This window comes from Electrona antarctica (genome assembly GCF_951216825.1).
Source record: "Electrona antarctica genome assembly, contig: scaffold_546, whole genome shotgun sequence".
Lineage (NCBI taxonomy): Eukaryota > Metazoa > Chordata > Actinopteri > Myctophiformes > Myctophidae > Electrona > Electrona antarctica.
Genome location: NW_027638175.1, coordinates 52293 through 67292, shown reverse-complemented (window position 1 = coordinate 67292; position 15000 = coordinate 52293). Strand labels below are relative to the sequence as shown.

The following is a 15000-nucleotide window of genomic DNA, read 5'->3' as shown; positions in this document are numbered from 1 at the left end:
GTTAGAGTTGCGTTAGAGAGAGGAGACGAGAGAGAGAGAGATAGAGATAGAGAGAGAGAGAGAGAGAGAGATAGAGATAGAGATAGAGATAGAGAGAGAGAGAGAGAGAGAGAGAGAGGAGGGGGTGGCGTTAGCAACAGGCTAAGCTCACAGCATATCGGTACGTTCGTTCTATAAGGCTAGATCGCTACCGTTTGGGGGCTGCTGAGCCCCCAAACGGTAGCGATCTACCCTTTAATAGAACAAACATACGGGTACATCCGTTGCATGAAGCGAGCTGCGAGCAGCACGTCATGTCACAAACAGAAACAGCTCTCACTTGCTTGGTTTGTCATTTTCCTCACTCCGCAGTTAGACTGTGCTCTCGTTGTCCGTGGCCATGAAAAGTGCTTATAGCGGCGTTCTCTCCCGAAGTTTGTTTGTTAGTTTGTTGCGTTGTGCGCGAGCGCGAGCAACGCGACCACCGGCATCTGGACACTATAGTGACAGCCAGCCAGCCAGGGCAGCGGAGGTAACATAGCATCTGGACACTATAGTGACAGCCAGCCAGCCAGGGCAGCGGAGGTAACATAGCATCTGGACACTATAGTGACAGCCAGCCAGCCAGGGCAGCGGAGGTAACAGAGCATCTGGACACTATAGTGACAGCCAGCCAGCCAGGGCAGCGGAGGTAACACATCTGGACACTATAGTGACAGCCAGCCAGCCAGGGCAGCGGAGGTAACAGAGCATCTGGACACTATAGTGACAGCCAGCCAGCCAGGGCAGTGAAGGTAACAGAGCATCTGGACACTATAGTGACAGCCAGCCAGCCTGGGCAGAGAAGGTAACACATCTGGACACTATAGTGACAGCCAGCCAGCCAGGGCAGCGGAGGTAACAGAGCATCTGGACACTATAGTGACAGCCAGCCAGCCAGGGCAGCGGAGGTAACAGAGCATCTGGACACTATAGTGACAGCCAGCCAGCCAGGGCAGTGAAGGTAACACATCTGGACACTATAGTGACAGCCAGCCAGCCTGGGCAGAGAAGGTAACAGAGCATCTGGACACTATAGTGACAGCCAGCCAGCCAGGGCAGCGGAGGTAACATAGCATCTGGACACTATAGTGACAGCCAGCCAGCCAGGGCAGCGGAGGTAACAGAGCATCTGGACACTATAGTGACAGCCAGCCAGCCAGGGCAGTGAAGGTAACACATCTGGACACTATAGTGACAGCCAGCCAGCCAGGGCAGTGAAGGTAACACATCTGGACACTATAGTGACAGCCAGCCAGCCTGGGCAGCGAAGGTAACACATCTGGACACTATAGTGACAGCCAGCCAGCCAGGGCAGCGAAGGTAACACATCTGGACACTATAGTGACAGCCAGCCAGCCAGGGCAGCGAAGGTAACACATCTGGACACTATAGTGACAGCCAGCCAGCCAGGGCAGCGGAGGTAACACATCTGGACACTATAGTGACAGCCAGCCAGCCAGGGCAGTGAAGGTAACAGAGCATCTGGACACTATAGTGACAGCCAGCCAGCCAGGGCAGCGGAGGTAACACATACGGCACTAGAAAAAAAACAAACAAAAAAAACCCGGCTAATAAAAGGACGGTTTTTATATACTTAATTCAACGCCACCCCTGGTAATTAATAGGGGGGCGGCTTTTTATTGAAGGAAGGAATGTATTTGAGGATTTACGGTATATATATTTATTGTTATAGTTACTGTACTGTGCACTGTACTGTACTGTCCTTAGTGGACGGGCGGACGGACGGACACAGGGACACACATAGCTGTGTGATGTGAGGGCACCGCGACTAAGACTACATTTCCTGTCAATAATAAGCAGTGTAAAATGTAGTTCATTGGGAGGTGAAGGGAGGACGCTTTATTGTGAAGGGCCTTTCACGACACGGGCAGGAAATAGAGTTTACACTGGGCTGCTTACTGGCTGTACGTTAGAGTACAGACGGATTTACTGGTCTGTGAACAGTTAGCGCTGCAGACTGTTAGAGTACAGAGGGATTTACTGGTCTGTGAACAGTTAGCGCTGCAGACTGTTAGAGTACAGAGGGATTTACTGGTCTGTGAACAGTTAGCGCTGCAGACTCTGCCGTCGCCTCAGGGTAAAGTGAACAGTTAGTCCTGCAGACTGTTAGAGTAGAGAGGGATTTACTGGTCTGTGAACAGTTAGCGCTGCAGACTGTTAGAGTACAGAGGGATTTACTGGTCTGTGAACAGTTAGTCCTGCAGACTGTTAGAGTACAGAGGGATTTACTGGTCTGTGAACAGTTAGTCCTGCAGACTGTTAGAGTACAGAGGGATTTACTCGTCTCTTAACAGTTAGTCCTGCAGACTGTTAGAGTACAGAGGGATTTACTGGACTGTGAACAGTTAGCGCTGCAGACTCTGCCGTCGCCTCAGGGTAAAGTGAACAGTTAGGGCTGCAGACTCTGCCGTCGCCTCAGGGTAAAGTGAACAGTTAGGGCTGCAGACTCTGCCGTCGCCTCAGGGTAAAGTGAACAGTTAGGGCTGCAGACTCTGCCGTCGCCTCAGGGTAAAGTGAACAGTTAGCGCTGCAGACTCTGCCGTCGCCTCAGGGTAAAGTGAACAGTTAGCGCTGCAGACTCTGCCGTCGCCTCAGGGTAAAGTGAACAGTTAGCGCTGCAGACTCTGCCGTCGCCTCAGGGTAAAGTGAACAGTTAGCGCTGCAGACTCTGCCGTCGCCTCAGGGTAAAGTGAACAGTTAGCGCTGCAGACTCTGCCGTCGCCTCAGGGTAAAGTGAACAGTTAGGGCTGCAGACTCTGCCGTCGCCTCAGGGTAAAGTTGAGTATTGATTCTTTGAACGGTCAAAACAAGACATAAAATATTACCAAAACAGGGACGGATTAACCCCCAAGAGGCCCCTGGGCCGGTAATATTTGCAGGGCCCCCATAGCGCGCGTGCAACATTTTCGTGTTTTTCCATGTTTTCATCATCTTTTTAACCTAAGTTTAACAAAATCAACAGCCAATGGAGGGTCCCAGGAGCCCTTTTCAGGGCATCAAACCTAGTACCTCACGGTCTAATTTCCCCGAAGGGCCCCTGAGAGCCAAGGGCCCGTGGGCCACGGCCCCACTGGCCCAAAAGAGAGGGCAAGATAGACGGAGTAGAGGTGGAACTGGAACCACAACCAACACAACAGCTCCGTCCACTGAGTGGAGGTGGAACTGGAACCAACACAACAGCTCCGTCCACTGAGTGGAGGTGGAACTGGAACCACAACCAACACAACAGCTCCGTCCACTGAGTGGAGGTGAGTGAGGAACAGCTCCGTCCACTGAGTGGATGTGAGTCCACTGAGTGGAGGTGAGTGGAGGTGAGTCCACTGAGTGGATGTGAGTCCACTGAGTGGAGGTGAGTGGAGGTGAGTCCACTGAGTGGAGGTGAGTGGAGGTGAGTCCACTGAGTGGAGGTGAGTGGAGGTGAGTCCACTGAGTGGAGGTGAGTGGAGGTGAGTCCACTGAGTGGAGGTGAGTGAGGAATACAACCACAGTAGCCTAACAAGTAAGACGTGCGGACACGGGAAGCGAACGCAGCTCGTAAATTGCAACAATTAGAATAAATTATGCACTTTTTTTTTTTAGTTTATTTTTTAAAATTTGTGTGCGTGTGTGTGTTAGTGTGTGTGGGCATGCATGCGTGCGTGTGTGTGTGTGTGTGTGTGGGCGTGCGTGCGCACCGACCTCACTAGGTTGTCGTTGTCTCCTGTCTCCTTGCACGAGCTGCAGTCGGTGCGGCTGTCGTCTGCCTTGGGTTTCCTCTGCAGCGCAGACGCAGACGCAGACTGTCTGCGCTGACGGCGCTCCCGCGGCATCAGGTCCTGAAACCAGTTTAAACCCGTTTAGACCAGAAACCAGATTCTACAGAATGTTCAGACCTGAGACCAGATTCTACAGAATGTTTAGACCTGAGACCAGATTCTACAGAATGTTCAGACCAGAGACCAGATTCTACAGAATGTTCAGACCTGAGACCAGATTCTACAGAATGTTTAGACCAGAGACCAGATTCTACAGAATGTTTAGACCCGAGACCAGATTCTACAGAATGTTTAGACCAGAGACCAGATTCTACAGAATGTTTAGACCCGAGGCCAGATTCTACAGAATGTTCAGACCCGAGACCAGATTCTACAGAATGTTTAGACCCGAGACCAGATTCTACAGAATGTTTAGACCCGAGACCAGATTCTACAGAATGTTCAGACCTGAGACCAGATTCTACAGAATGTTCAGACCCGAGACCAGATTCTACAGAATGTTCAGACCCGAGACCAGATTCTACAGAATGTTCAGACCCGAGACCAGATTCTACAGAATGTTCAGACCCGAGACCAGATTCTACAGAATGTTCAGACCCGAGACCAGATTCTACAGAATGTTTAGACCCGAGACCAGATTCTACAGAATGTTCAGACCTGAGACCAGATTCTACAGAATGTGCAGACCTGAGACCAGATTCTACAGAATGTTCAGACCCGAGACCAGATTCTACAGAATGTTCAGACCCGAGACCAGATTCTACAGAATGTTCAGACCCGAGACCAGATTCTACAGAATGTTCAGACCTGAGACCAGATTCTACAGAATGTTCAGACCTGAGACCAGATTCTACAGAATGTTCAGACCTGAGACCAGATTCTACAGAATGTTCAGACCCGAGACCAGATTCTACAGAATGTTCAGACCCGAGACCAGATTCTACAGAATGTTCAGACCTACAGAATGTCTTCTACATCCTGACAGTTTTCAGAAAAACCCTCAGTCGTCCTCAAACATTTTCATGTCAAGGACCTCCAGAATGATATGTATTTGGCTGTCGACCCCCATCTGAACATATGTAGTTCCAAGCTACAAGCTCGTAGCGCGGCACCGAGCTTGTAGGTCTGCTATTTTTCAATAGCTAAAAGTATAACATAATCCTTAAAACACCAAAAGGGGTTCTCGTACACATAATGGGTTAACGCAAACATTAAAACACATTGTATGCCCAGGACGTCTCCTGACGTCTTTATAATAACCACCCAAGATGTCTTAGGGATTTTTTAGTGGAAATAAAATGTTAGTTTTTTATTAAAGGTAGACTCAGTGAAGAGACTAACCTCCATCTTGTTAGTGTTTTATTAAAGGTAGACTCAGTGAAGGAAGAGACTAACCTCCATCTTGTTAGTTTTGTATTAAAGGTAGACTCAGTGAAGAGACTAACCTCCATCTTGTTAGTGTTTTATTAAAGGTAGACTCAGTGAATAGACTAACCTCCATCGTGTTAGTGTTTTATTAAAGGTAGGCTTAGTGAAGAGACTAGCATCCATCTTGTTAGTGTTTTATTAAAGGTAGGCTAAGTGAAGAGACTAGCCTCCACCGTGTTAGTGTTTTATTAAAGGTAGGCTCAGTGAAGGGACTAACCTCCATCTTGTTAGTGTTTTATTAAAGGTGGGCTCAGTGAAGGAAGAGACTAACCTCCATCTTGTTAGTGTTTTATTAAAGGTAGGCTCAGTGAAGAGACTAACCTCCATCTTGTTAGTGTTTTATTAAAGGTAGACTCAGTGAAGAGACTAACCTCCATCTTGTTAGTGTTGTATTAAAGGTAGGCTAAGTGAAGAGACTAACCTCCATCTTGTTAGTGTTTTATTAAAGGTAGACTCAGTGAAGGAAGAGACTAACCTCCATCTTGTTAGTGTTTTATTAAAGGTAGGCTCAGTGAAGGAAGAGACTAACCTCCATCTTGTTAGTGTTAAAGGTAGGCTCAGTGAAGGGACTAGCCTCCATCTTGTTAGTGTTTTATTAAAGGTAGGCTCAGTGAAGGAAGAGACTAACCTCCATCTTGTTAGTGTTAAAGGTAGGCTCAGTGAAGGGACTAGCCTCCATCTTGTTAGTGTTTTATTAAAGGTAGACTCAGTGAAGAGACTAACCTCCATCTTGTTCAGTGTTTTATTAAAGGTAGACTCAGTGAAGAGACTAACATCCATCTTGTTAGTGTTTTATTAAAGGTAGGCTCAGTGAAGGGACTAGCCTCCATCTTGTTAGTGTTTTATTAAAGGTAGACTCAGTGAAGGAAGAGACTAACCTCCATCTTGTTAGTGTTTTATTAAAGGTAGGCTCAGTGAAGAGACTCAGTGAAGGAAGAGACTAGCCTCCATCTTGTTAGTGTTTTATTAAAGGTAGGCTCAGTGAAGGAAGAGACTAACCTCCATCTTGTTAGTGTTTTATTAAAGGTAGACTCAGTGAAGGAAGGGACTAGCCTCCATCTTGTTAGTGTTTTATTAAAGGTAGACTCAGTGAAGAGACTAACCTCCATCTTGTTAGTGTTTTATTAAAGGTAGGCTTAGTGAAGAGACTAGCCTCCATCTTGTTAGTGTTTTATTAAAGGTAGACTCAGTGAAGAGACTAACCTCCATCTTGTTAGTGTTTTATTAAAGGTAGGCTTAGTGAAGAGACTAGCCTCCATCTTGTTAGTGTTTTATTAAAGGTAGACTCAGTGAAGAGACTAACCTCCATCTTGTTAGTGTTTTATTAAAGGTAGACTCAGTGAAGAGACTAACCTCCATCTTGTTAGTGTTTTATTAAAGGTAGGCTAAGTGAAGAGACTAGCCTCCACCGTGTTAGTGTTTTATTAAAGGTAGGCTCAGTGAAGGGACTAACCTCCATCTTGTTAGTGTTTTATTAAAGGTGGGCTCAGTGAAGGAAGAGACTAACCTCCATCTTGTTAGTGTTTTATTAAAGGTAGGCTCAGTGAAGGGACTAGCCTCCATCTTGTTAGTGTTTTATTAAAGGTAGACTCAGTGAAGAGACTAGCCTCCATTTTGTTAGTGTTATATTAGTGAAGGAAGGGACTAACCTCCATCTTGTCATCTCTGTCCTCACATATGGAGACCCTCTTCCTCTTCTGTCCTCTGGTTCTCTGTGAACGACAAGACATGACACCACATGACCACCATGTTTGTAGTTATCTGTGAAGACATGCCACCACATGACCACCATGTTTGTAGTTCTCTGTGAAGACATGACACCACATGACCACCATGTCTGTAGTTATCTGAAGACAAGACACCACATAACTACCATGTTTGTAGTTATCTGTGAAGACATGCCACCACATGACCACCATGTTTGTAGTTCTCTGTGAAGACATGACACCACACAACTACCATGTTTGTAGTTCTCTGTGAAGACATGGCACCACATGACCACCATGTTTGTAGTTCTGACCACCATGGCACGTTACAATTTACAATTTATGCATTTATCAGACACGCTTTGTTCTCTGTGCACAACAAACAACAGCACAGCACAGCAAAGCACAGCTACAGCTACAGCACAGGACAGGACAGGACAGGACAGGACAGGACAGGACAGGACAGGACAGGACAGGACAGGACAGGACAGGACAGCACAGCACAGCACAGGACAGGACAGGACAGTGTTGCCTCAGTGAGACGTCTCGGGGGCGAGCAGTGAGACGTCTCGGGGCCGAGCAGTGAGACGTCTCGGGGCCGAGCAGTGAGACGTCTCGGGGCCGAGCAGTGAGACGTCTCGGGGCCGAGCAGTGAGACGTCTCGGGGGCGAGCAGTGAGACGTCTCGGGGCCGAGCAGTGAGACGTCTCGGGGCCGAGCAGTGAGACGTCTCGGGGCCGAGCAGTGAGACGTCTCGGGGCCGAGCAGTGAGACGTCTCGGGGCCGAGCAGTGAGACGTCTCGGGGCCGAGAAGTGAGACGTCTCGGGGCCGAGCAGTGAGACGTCTCGGGGCCGAGCAGTGAGACGTCTCGGGGCCGAGCAGTGAGACGTCTCGGGGCCGAGCAGTGAGACGTCTCGGGGCCGAGCAGTGAGACGTCTCGGGGGCGGGGCCGAGCAGTGAGACGTCTCGGGACCGAGCAGTGAGACGTCTCGGGGCCGAGCAGTGAGACGTCTCGGGGCCGAGCAGTGAGACGTCTCGGGGGCGGGGCCGAGCAGTGAGACGTCTCGGGACCGAGCAGTGAGACGTCTCGGGGCCGAGCAGTGAGACGTCTCGGGGCCGAGCAGTGAGACGTCTCGGGGCCGAGCAGTGAGAACATGGACGTCTCGGGGGCCGGGCAGTGAGACGTCTCGGGGCCGAGCAATGAGAACATGGACGTCTCGGGGGCGGGGCAGTGAGAACATGGACGTCTCGGGGGCGGGGCAGTGAGACGTCTCGGGGGCCGAGCAGTGAGACGTCTCGGGGCCGAGCAGTGAGACGTCTCGGGGCCGAGCAGTGAGACGTCTCGGGGCCGAGCAGTGAGACGTCTCGGGGCCGAGCAGTGAGACGTCTCGGGGCCGAGCAGTGAGACGTCTCGGGGCCGAGCAGTGAGAACATGGACGTCTCGGGGGCGGGGCGGAGCAGTGAGACGTCTCGGGGCCGAGCAGTGAGACGTCTCGGGGCCGAGCAGTGAGAACATGGACGTCTCGGGGGCGGGGCAGTGAGAACATGGACGTCTCGGGGGCGGGGCGGAGCAGTGAGACGTCTCGGGGCCGAGCAGTGAGACGTCTCGGGGCCGAGCAGTGAGAACATGGACGTCTCGGGGGCGGGGCAGTGAGATTGACGCCATATTTAAACAGCTTGTGAAAACAATTCCATCTGTTTCCCCTGGCTAGGGCCGCCACGCAGCGCCAGATGGAGCGCTTAGCGTCGCATGCTAACGCGGCCAGTTGGCGCGACCGACCGCGCGTACAAAATAAGCTTTTTCACGGCCGTTTTCTCCCAAAACAATAAACATCAATAAATAATACACCAATGACAAACAGGAAAGTCAGTGTGATGTCACAGGATGTAGGGAGGGAGGGAGGGAGGGATGGAGGGAGGGAGGGAAGAATGGAGGGAGGGAGGGAGGGAAGGATGGAGATAGGGATGGAGGGAGGGTGTGATGGAGGGAGGGAGGGATGGAGGGAGGGATGGATGGAGAGAGGGATGGAGAGAGGGTATGATGGAGGGAGGGATTGAGGGATGGAGGGAGGGATTGAGGGAGGGATGGAGGGAGGGAGGAAGGGGGGATGGATGGATGGATGGAGGGATTGAGGGAGGGATGAAGGGAGGGAGGGATTGAGGGAGGGATGGATGGAGGGAGGGAGGGATGGAGGGAGGGTGTGATGGAGGGAGGGAGAGATGGAGGGAGGGAGTGATGGAGATAGGGAGGGAGGGAGGGAGAGAGGGAGGGAGGGAGGGAGGGATGGAGAGAGGGAGGGAGGGAGGGAGGGAGGGATGGAGGGATTGAGGGAGGGAGGGATGGAGAGAGGGAGGGAGGGATGGAGAGAGGGATGGAGAGAGGGAGGGAGGGAAGGAGGAAGGGAGGGAGGGATGGATGGATGGAGGGAGGGAGGGAAGGAGGAAGGGAGGGAGGGATGGATGGAGAGAGGGAGGGAGGGAGGGAGGGAGGGAGGGAGGGAGGGAGGGAGGGAGGGAGGGAGGGAGGGAAGGAGGAAGGGAGGGAGGGATGGAGGGAGGGAGGGAAGGAGGAAGGGAGGGAGGGAAGGAGGAAGGGAGGGAGGGAGGGATGGATGGAGGGAGGGAGGGAGGGAGGGAGGGAGGGAGGGATGGAGGGAGGGAGGGAGGGAGGGAGGGAGGGAGGGAGGGAAGGAGGAAGGGAGGGAGGGAAGGATGGATGGAGGGAGGGAGGGAAGGAGGAAGGGAGGGAGGGATGGATGGAGGGAGGGAGGGAGGGAGGGAAGGAGGAAGGGAGGGAGGGATGGATGGAGAGAGGGAGGGATGGAGGGAGGGAGGGAGGGAGGGCAGGAGGAAGGGAGGGTAGGAGGAAGGGAGGGAGGGAAGGAGGAAGGGAGGGATGGATGGAGAGAGGGAGGGAGGGAGGGAGGGATGGATGGAGAGAGGGAGGGATGGATGGAGAGAGGGAGGGAGGGAGGGAGGGAGGGAAGGAGGAAGGGAGGGAGGGATGGATGGAGAGAGGGATGGATTAATTAATTAATTATTGAAAGCTAATTGCTTCCATAGGACAAAAATACAAATAAAAACCAATGACTAATCCTCGGTACGTGGCTCAAGTCCTGAATAAATAATGGACCTTGATGTGACACAAAGTTGAAAACAACTGTGTTGAACTCTCGACGGTCTTAATCCATTCCGGACAGGAACCCCTTTTGGTGTTTTAAAGCATTATGTTATACTTTAGCTGTTGAAAAATAGCAGACCTACAAGCTCGTAGCGCGCCACCGAGTGGCTTGCTACGAGCTTGTAGGTCTGCTATTTTTTAAAGATCGTGAAAATATGGCGCAAGTCGTTATTGTTTTAGCGCGAATGTTTTGGAACAACATATTTTCAGATGGGGGTCAGCGGCCAAATGCAGATAATTCTGGGGGTCCTTGACATGAAAATGTTTGAGAACCACTGACATAGAAACATGGGGTTTTTCAGAAAACTGTCAGGATTTAGAAGACATTTAGAAGACATTTGTAGAAGGTCTAAATTGGTTAAAAGGAACAGCTTCAGTGAACCACGTCTCAGCCCTGAGCCTCAGACCAGCTTCAGTGAAACACGTCCAGCTGAGCCTCAGACCAGCTTCAGTGAAACACGTCCAGCTGAGCCTCAGACCAGCTTCAGTGAAACACGTCCAGCTGAGCCTCAGACCAGCTTCAGTGAAACACGTCCAGCTGAGGCTCAGACCAGCTTCAGTGAAACACGTCCAGCTGAGCCTCAGACCAGCTTCAGTGAACCACGTCTCAGCCCTGAGCCTCAGACCAGCTTCAGTGAACCACGTCTCAGCCCTGAGCCTCAGACCAGCTTCAGTGAAACACGTCCAGCTGAGGCTCAGACCAGCTTCAGTGAACCACGTCTCAGCCCTGAGCCTCAGACCAGCTTCAGTGAAACACGTCCAGCTGAGCCTCAGACCAGCTTCAGTGAAACACGTCCAGCTGAGCCTCAGACCAGCTTCAGTGAAACACGTCCAGCTGAGGCTCAGACCAGCTTCAGTGAAACACTTCCAGCTGAGCCTCAGACCAGCTTCAGTGAACCACGTCTCAGCCCTGAGCCTCAGACCAGCTTCAGTGAAACACGTCCAGCTGAGCCTCAGACCAGCTTCAGTGAAACACGTCCAGCTGAGGCCCAGACCAGCTTCAGTGAAACACGTCCAGCTGAGCCTCAGACCAGCTTCAGTGAAACACGTCCAGCTGAGGCTCAGACCAGCTTCAGTGAAACACGTCCAGCTGAGCCTCAGACCAGCTTCAGTGAAACACGTCCAGCTGAGGCTCAGACCAGCTTCAGTGAAACACGTCCAGCTGAGCCTCAGACCAGCTTCAGTGAAACACGTCCAGCTGAGGCTCAGACCAGCTTCAGTGAAACACGTCCAGCTGAGCCTCAGACCAGCTTCAGTGAAACACGTCCAGCTGAGGCTCAGACCAGCTTCAGTGAAACACGTCCAGCTGAGCCTCAGACCAGCTTCAGTGAAACACGCTGATCACAGACTCGCCGCTCAGGTGGGGACATGAAACCGTCGGTGTGCAGTTTCTAAGAGACGGCCGGGCGGGGGGGGGGGGGACGGCCGGGCGCTAAATCAATCTTTTAATTAGGTCCATCATAGCATCGTTAACGAGCACCAATCACTCCACACAGGACGAGCGAGATTAACGGAGCGTGGAGGAGAGTTAGCACCAAACTGGACCAGATATTAAATCAATGCTTCATAACTACATTAATGCTTCTTAATTAACAGCAGATGTTCATATCGGAGAGTTTACCCCCCCCCCCCCCCCCCGCCCTGTTATGTATGGACATGTATGTTAACCTCTTGTTATTATTATTCTGTTTTAATACCTTTTAAAATAATCCAAAAATATAGAAGCTCACACATATACTGTAGCGGCATTCGGACATAAATGGTAAATGGTGCATTTATTTATATAGTGTCTTTATCCAAGGGCTTTACACACACATAGCTCCGTAAGGGAGTGGTTGTCTTTATCCAAGGCTTTACACACACAGAGCTCTATATAGTCTGTATCCAAGGCTTTACACACACAGAGCTCTATATAGTCTTTATCCAAGGCGCTTTACACACACATAGCTCCGTAAGGGAGTGGTTCCAAGGCGCTTTACACACACATAGCTCCGTAAGGGAGTGGTTATATAGTGTCTTTATCCAAGGCGCTTTACACACACACAGCTCCGTAAGGGAGTGGTTATATAGTGTCTTTATCCAAGGCGCTTTACACACACAGCTCCGTAAGGGAGTGGTTATATAGTGTCTTTATCCAAGGGCTTTACACACACACAGCTCCGTAAGGGAGTGGTTATATAGTGTCTTTATCCAAGGGCTTTACACACACACAGCTCCGTAAGGGAGTGGTTATATAGTGTCTTTATCCAAGGGCTTTACACACACACAGCTCCGTATGGGAGTGGTTGTATAGTGTCTTTATCCAAGGGCTTTACACACACAGAGCTCCGTAAGGGAGTGGTTATATAGTGTCTTTATCCAAGGGCTTTACACACACACAGCTCCGTAAGGGAGTGGTTATATAGTGTCTTTATCCAAGGGCTTTACACACACATAGCTCCGTAAGGGAGTGGTTGTCTTTATCCAAGGCGCTTTACACACACAGAGCTCCGTAAGGGAGTGGTTCCAAGGCGCTTTACACACACACAGCTCCGTAAGGGAGTGGTTCCAAGGCGCTTTACACACACACAGCTCCGTAAGGGAGTGGTTATATAGTGTCTTTATCCAAGGCGCTTTACACACACACAGCTCCGTAAGGGAGTGGTTATATAGTGTCTTTATCCAAGGCGCTTTACACACACAGAGCTCCGTAAGGGAGTGGTTATATAGTGTCTTTATCCAAGGCGCTTTACACACACACAGCTCCGTAAGGGAGTGGTTATATAGTGTCTTTATCCAAGGCGCTTTACACACACACAGCTCCGTAAGGGAGTGGTTATATAGTGTCTTTATCCAAGGCGCTTTACACACACACAGCTCCGTAAGGGAGTGGTTATATAGTGTCTTTATCCAAGGCGCTTTACACACACACAGCTCCGTAAGGGAGTGGTTATATAGTGTCTTTATCCAAGGCGCTTTACACACACACAGCTCCGTAAGGGAGTGGTTATATAGTGTCTTTATCCAAGGGCTTTACACACACAGAGCTCCGTATGGGAGTGGTTATATAGTGTCTTTATCCAGGGGCTTTACACACACACAGCTCCGTAAGGGAGTGGTTATATAGTGTCTTTATCCAAGGGCTTTACACACACACAGCTCCGTAAGGGAGTGGTTATATAGTGTCTTTATCCAAGGGCTTTACACACACATAGCTCCGTAAGGGAGTGGTTGCAGCACTCAAAAGAATAATATAAAATAACATATTTTACTTTCTCTAATAACAACCTTAAAACATGAACCTCGGTTGACAAAAAAAACTAAAGTTGTCCTTTAACCCATTTTGATTTTGATCAGATTCTATAAATGTTCTTCTACATCCTGACAGTTTTCTGAAAAAGCTATGTTTTTTATGTCAGTCGTTCTTCAATTTTTCTAAAATAGCAGACCTACAAGCTCGTAGATGAGCTTGTAGATCTGCTATTTTTCAATAGCTAAAGCATAGCATAATGCTAACACCAAAAGGGGTTCCTTAACGCCCAGAATGGGTTAACTACGATGATTGATTACATTTCTGCGTGGACGCAGAGCATCAGGATGGAGATGTGATCGGTTTAGAACCATTCTGCGTGGACGCAGAGCATCAGGATGGAGATGTGATCGGTTTAGAACCATTCTGCGTGGACGCAGAGCATCAGGATGGAGATGTGATCGGTTTAGAACCATTCTGCGTGGACGCAGAGCATCAGGATGGAGATGTGATCGGTTTAGAAGACGTGTCAACCGATCAATACCTCAATTATCTCCATATGTGGCAGAAATAATGACTTTCCATAACACTCCAGTTCAGGGTTAACCCGTTCTGGGCGGGAACGCCTTTGGGTGTTTTAAAGCATTATGCGCTATCGAAAAAATAGCAGATCTACAAGCTCATAGCGCGGCACAGAGTGCTGCGCTATGAGCTTCTAGGCCTGCTATTTTAGAAAAAAATCATGAAAATGTGGTGCAAATCTTTGAGTATATTATATTCTTTCAGAGCGAACGTTTTTAAGTCGAATATTTGCTTCTGGGAGGGGGGGGGGGGGGGGGGGGTCCCTGGAACAACATATTTTCTGATGGGGGTCCGGCGGGAAATTACAGATAATTTTTGGGGTCCTTGACGTGACATAGTTTGAAAACCACTGACATAAACATAGGGTTTTTTTTCAGAAAACTGTCAGGATTTAGAAGACATTTGTAGAATGTGATCTCAGGTCTGAATGGGTTAATATCACTGATTAGCGAGCATTGACTGGTGATGTAATCTCATTTATACTCTGGCTGGACAGAGGAGAGGAGAGGAGGGGAGGGGAGGGGAGAGGAGAGGAGAGGAGAGGAGAGGAGAGGAGAGGAGAGGAGAGGAGAGGAGAGGAGAGGAGAGGAGAGGAGAGGGGAGGGGAGGGGAGGGGAGAGGAGAGGAGAGGAGAGGAGAGGAGAGGAGAGGAGAGGAGAGGAGAGGAGAGGAGAGGAGAGGAGAGGAGAGGAGAGGAGAGGGGGGCGGAGGAGAGGGGGGCGGAGGAGAGGAGAGGAGAGGAGGGGAGGGGAGAGGAGAGGAGAGGAGAGGAGAGGAGAGGAGAGGAGAGGAGAGGAGAGGAGAGGAGAGGAGAGGAGAGGAGAGGAGAGGAGAGGAGAGGAGAGGAGAGGAGAGGAGAGGAGAGGAGAGGAGAGGCGGAGGAGAGGACAGATGTACTTAATCCTGGAAGTCAATTACAATTATTTACCAAAGTTAAATGTTATTAAAAAAAATAAAAATATACTTTTTTTTCCTCCAACTTTATAAAGCATTTCTCGCTCGTTTTAATATACTTAACACCCCGATAGGCATACACGGAGTTCTCCGTCCTATCAAATAGTAACACCCAGCGCTCAG

The 15000-nt window shown here is 50.1% G+C and overlaps 1 protein-coding gene across 1 annotated transcript in view; it reads right to left on the bottom strand.

Annotated features, from left to right (window-relative positions):
• Window positions 1-3720: 3720 nt before the first annotated feature.
• Window positions 3721-15000, bottom strand: part of LOC306918327 (PHD finger protein 14-like) — a gene marked incomplete at its 3' end in the record, with an annotated part of 21735 nt that continues 10455 nt past the window's right edge. Inside the window, exons 4-5 of the mRNA XM_079531214.1 lie at window positions 6875-6937; window positions 3721-3857 (exon numbers count right to left, since the gene is read on the bottom strand). Of these exons, the coding sequence (XP_079387340.1) occupies window positions 3721-3857; window positions 6875-6937 (200 nt within the window). The remainder of the gene's footprint in view (window positions 3858-6874; window positions 6938-15000) is intronic.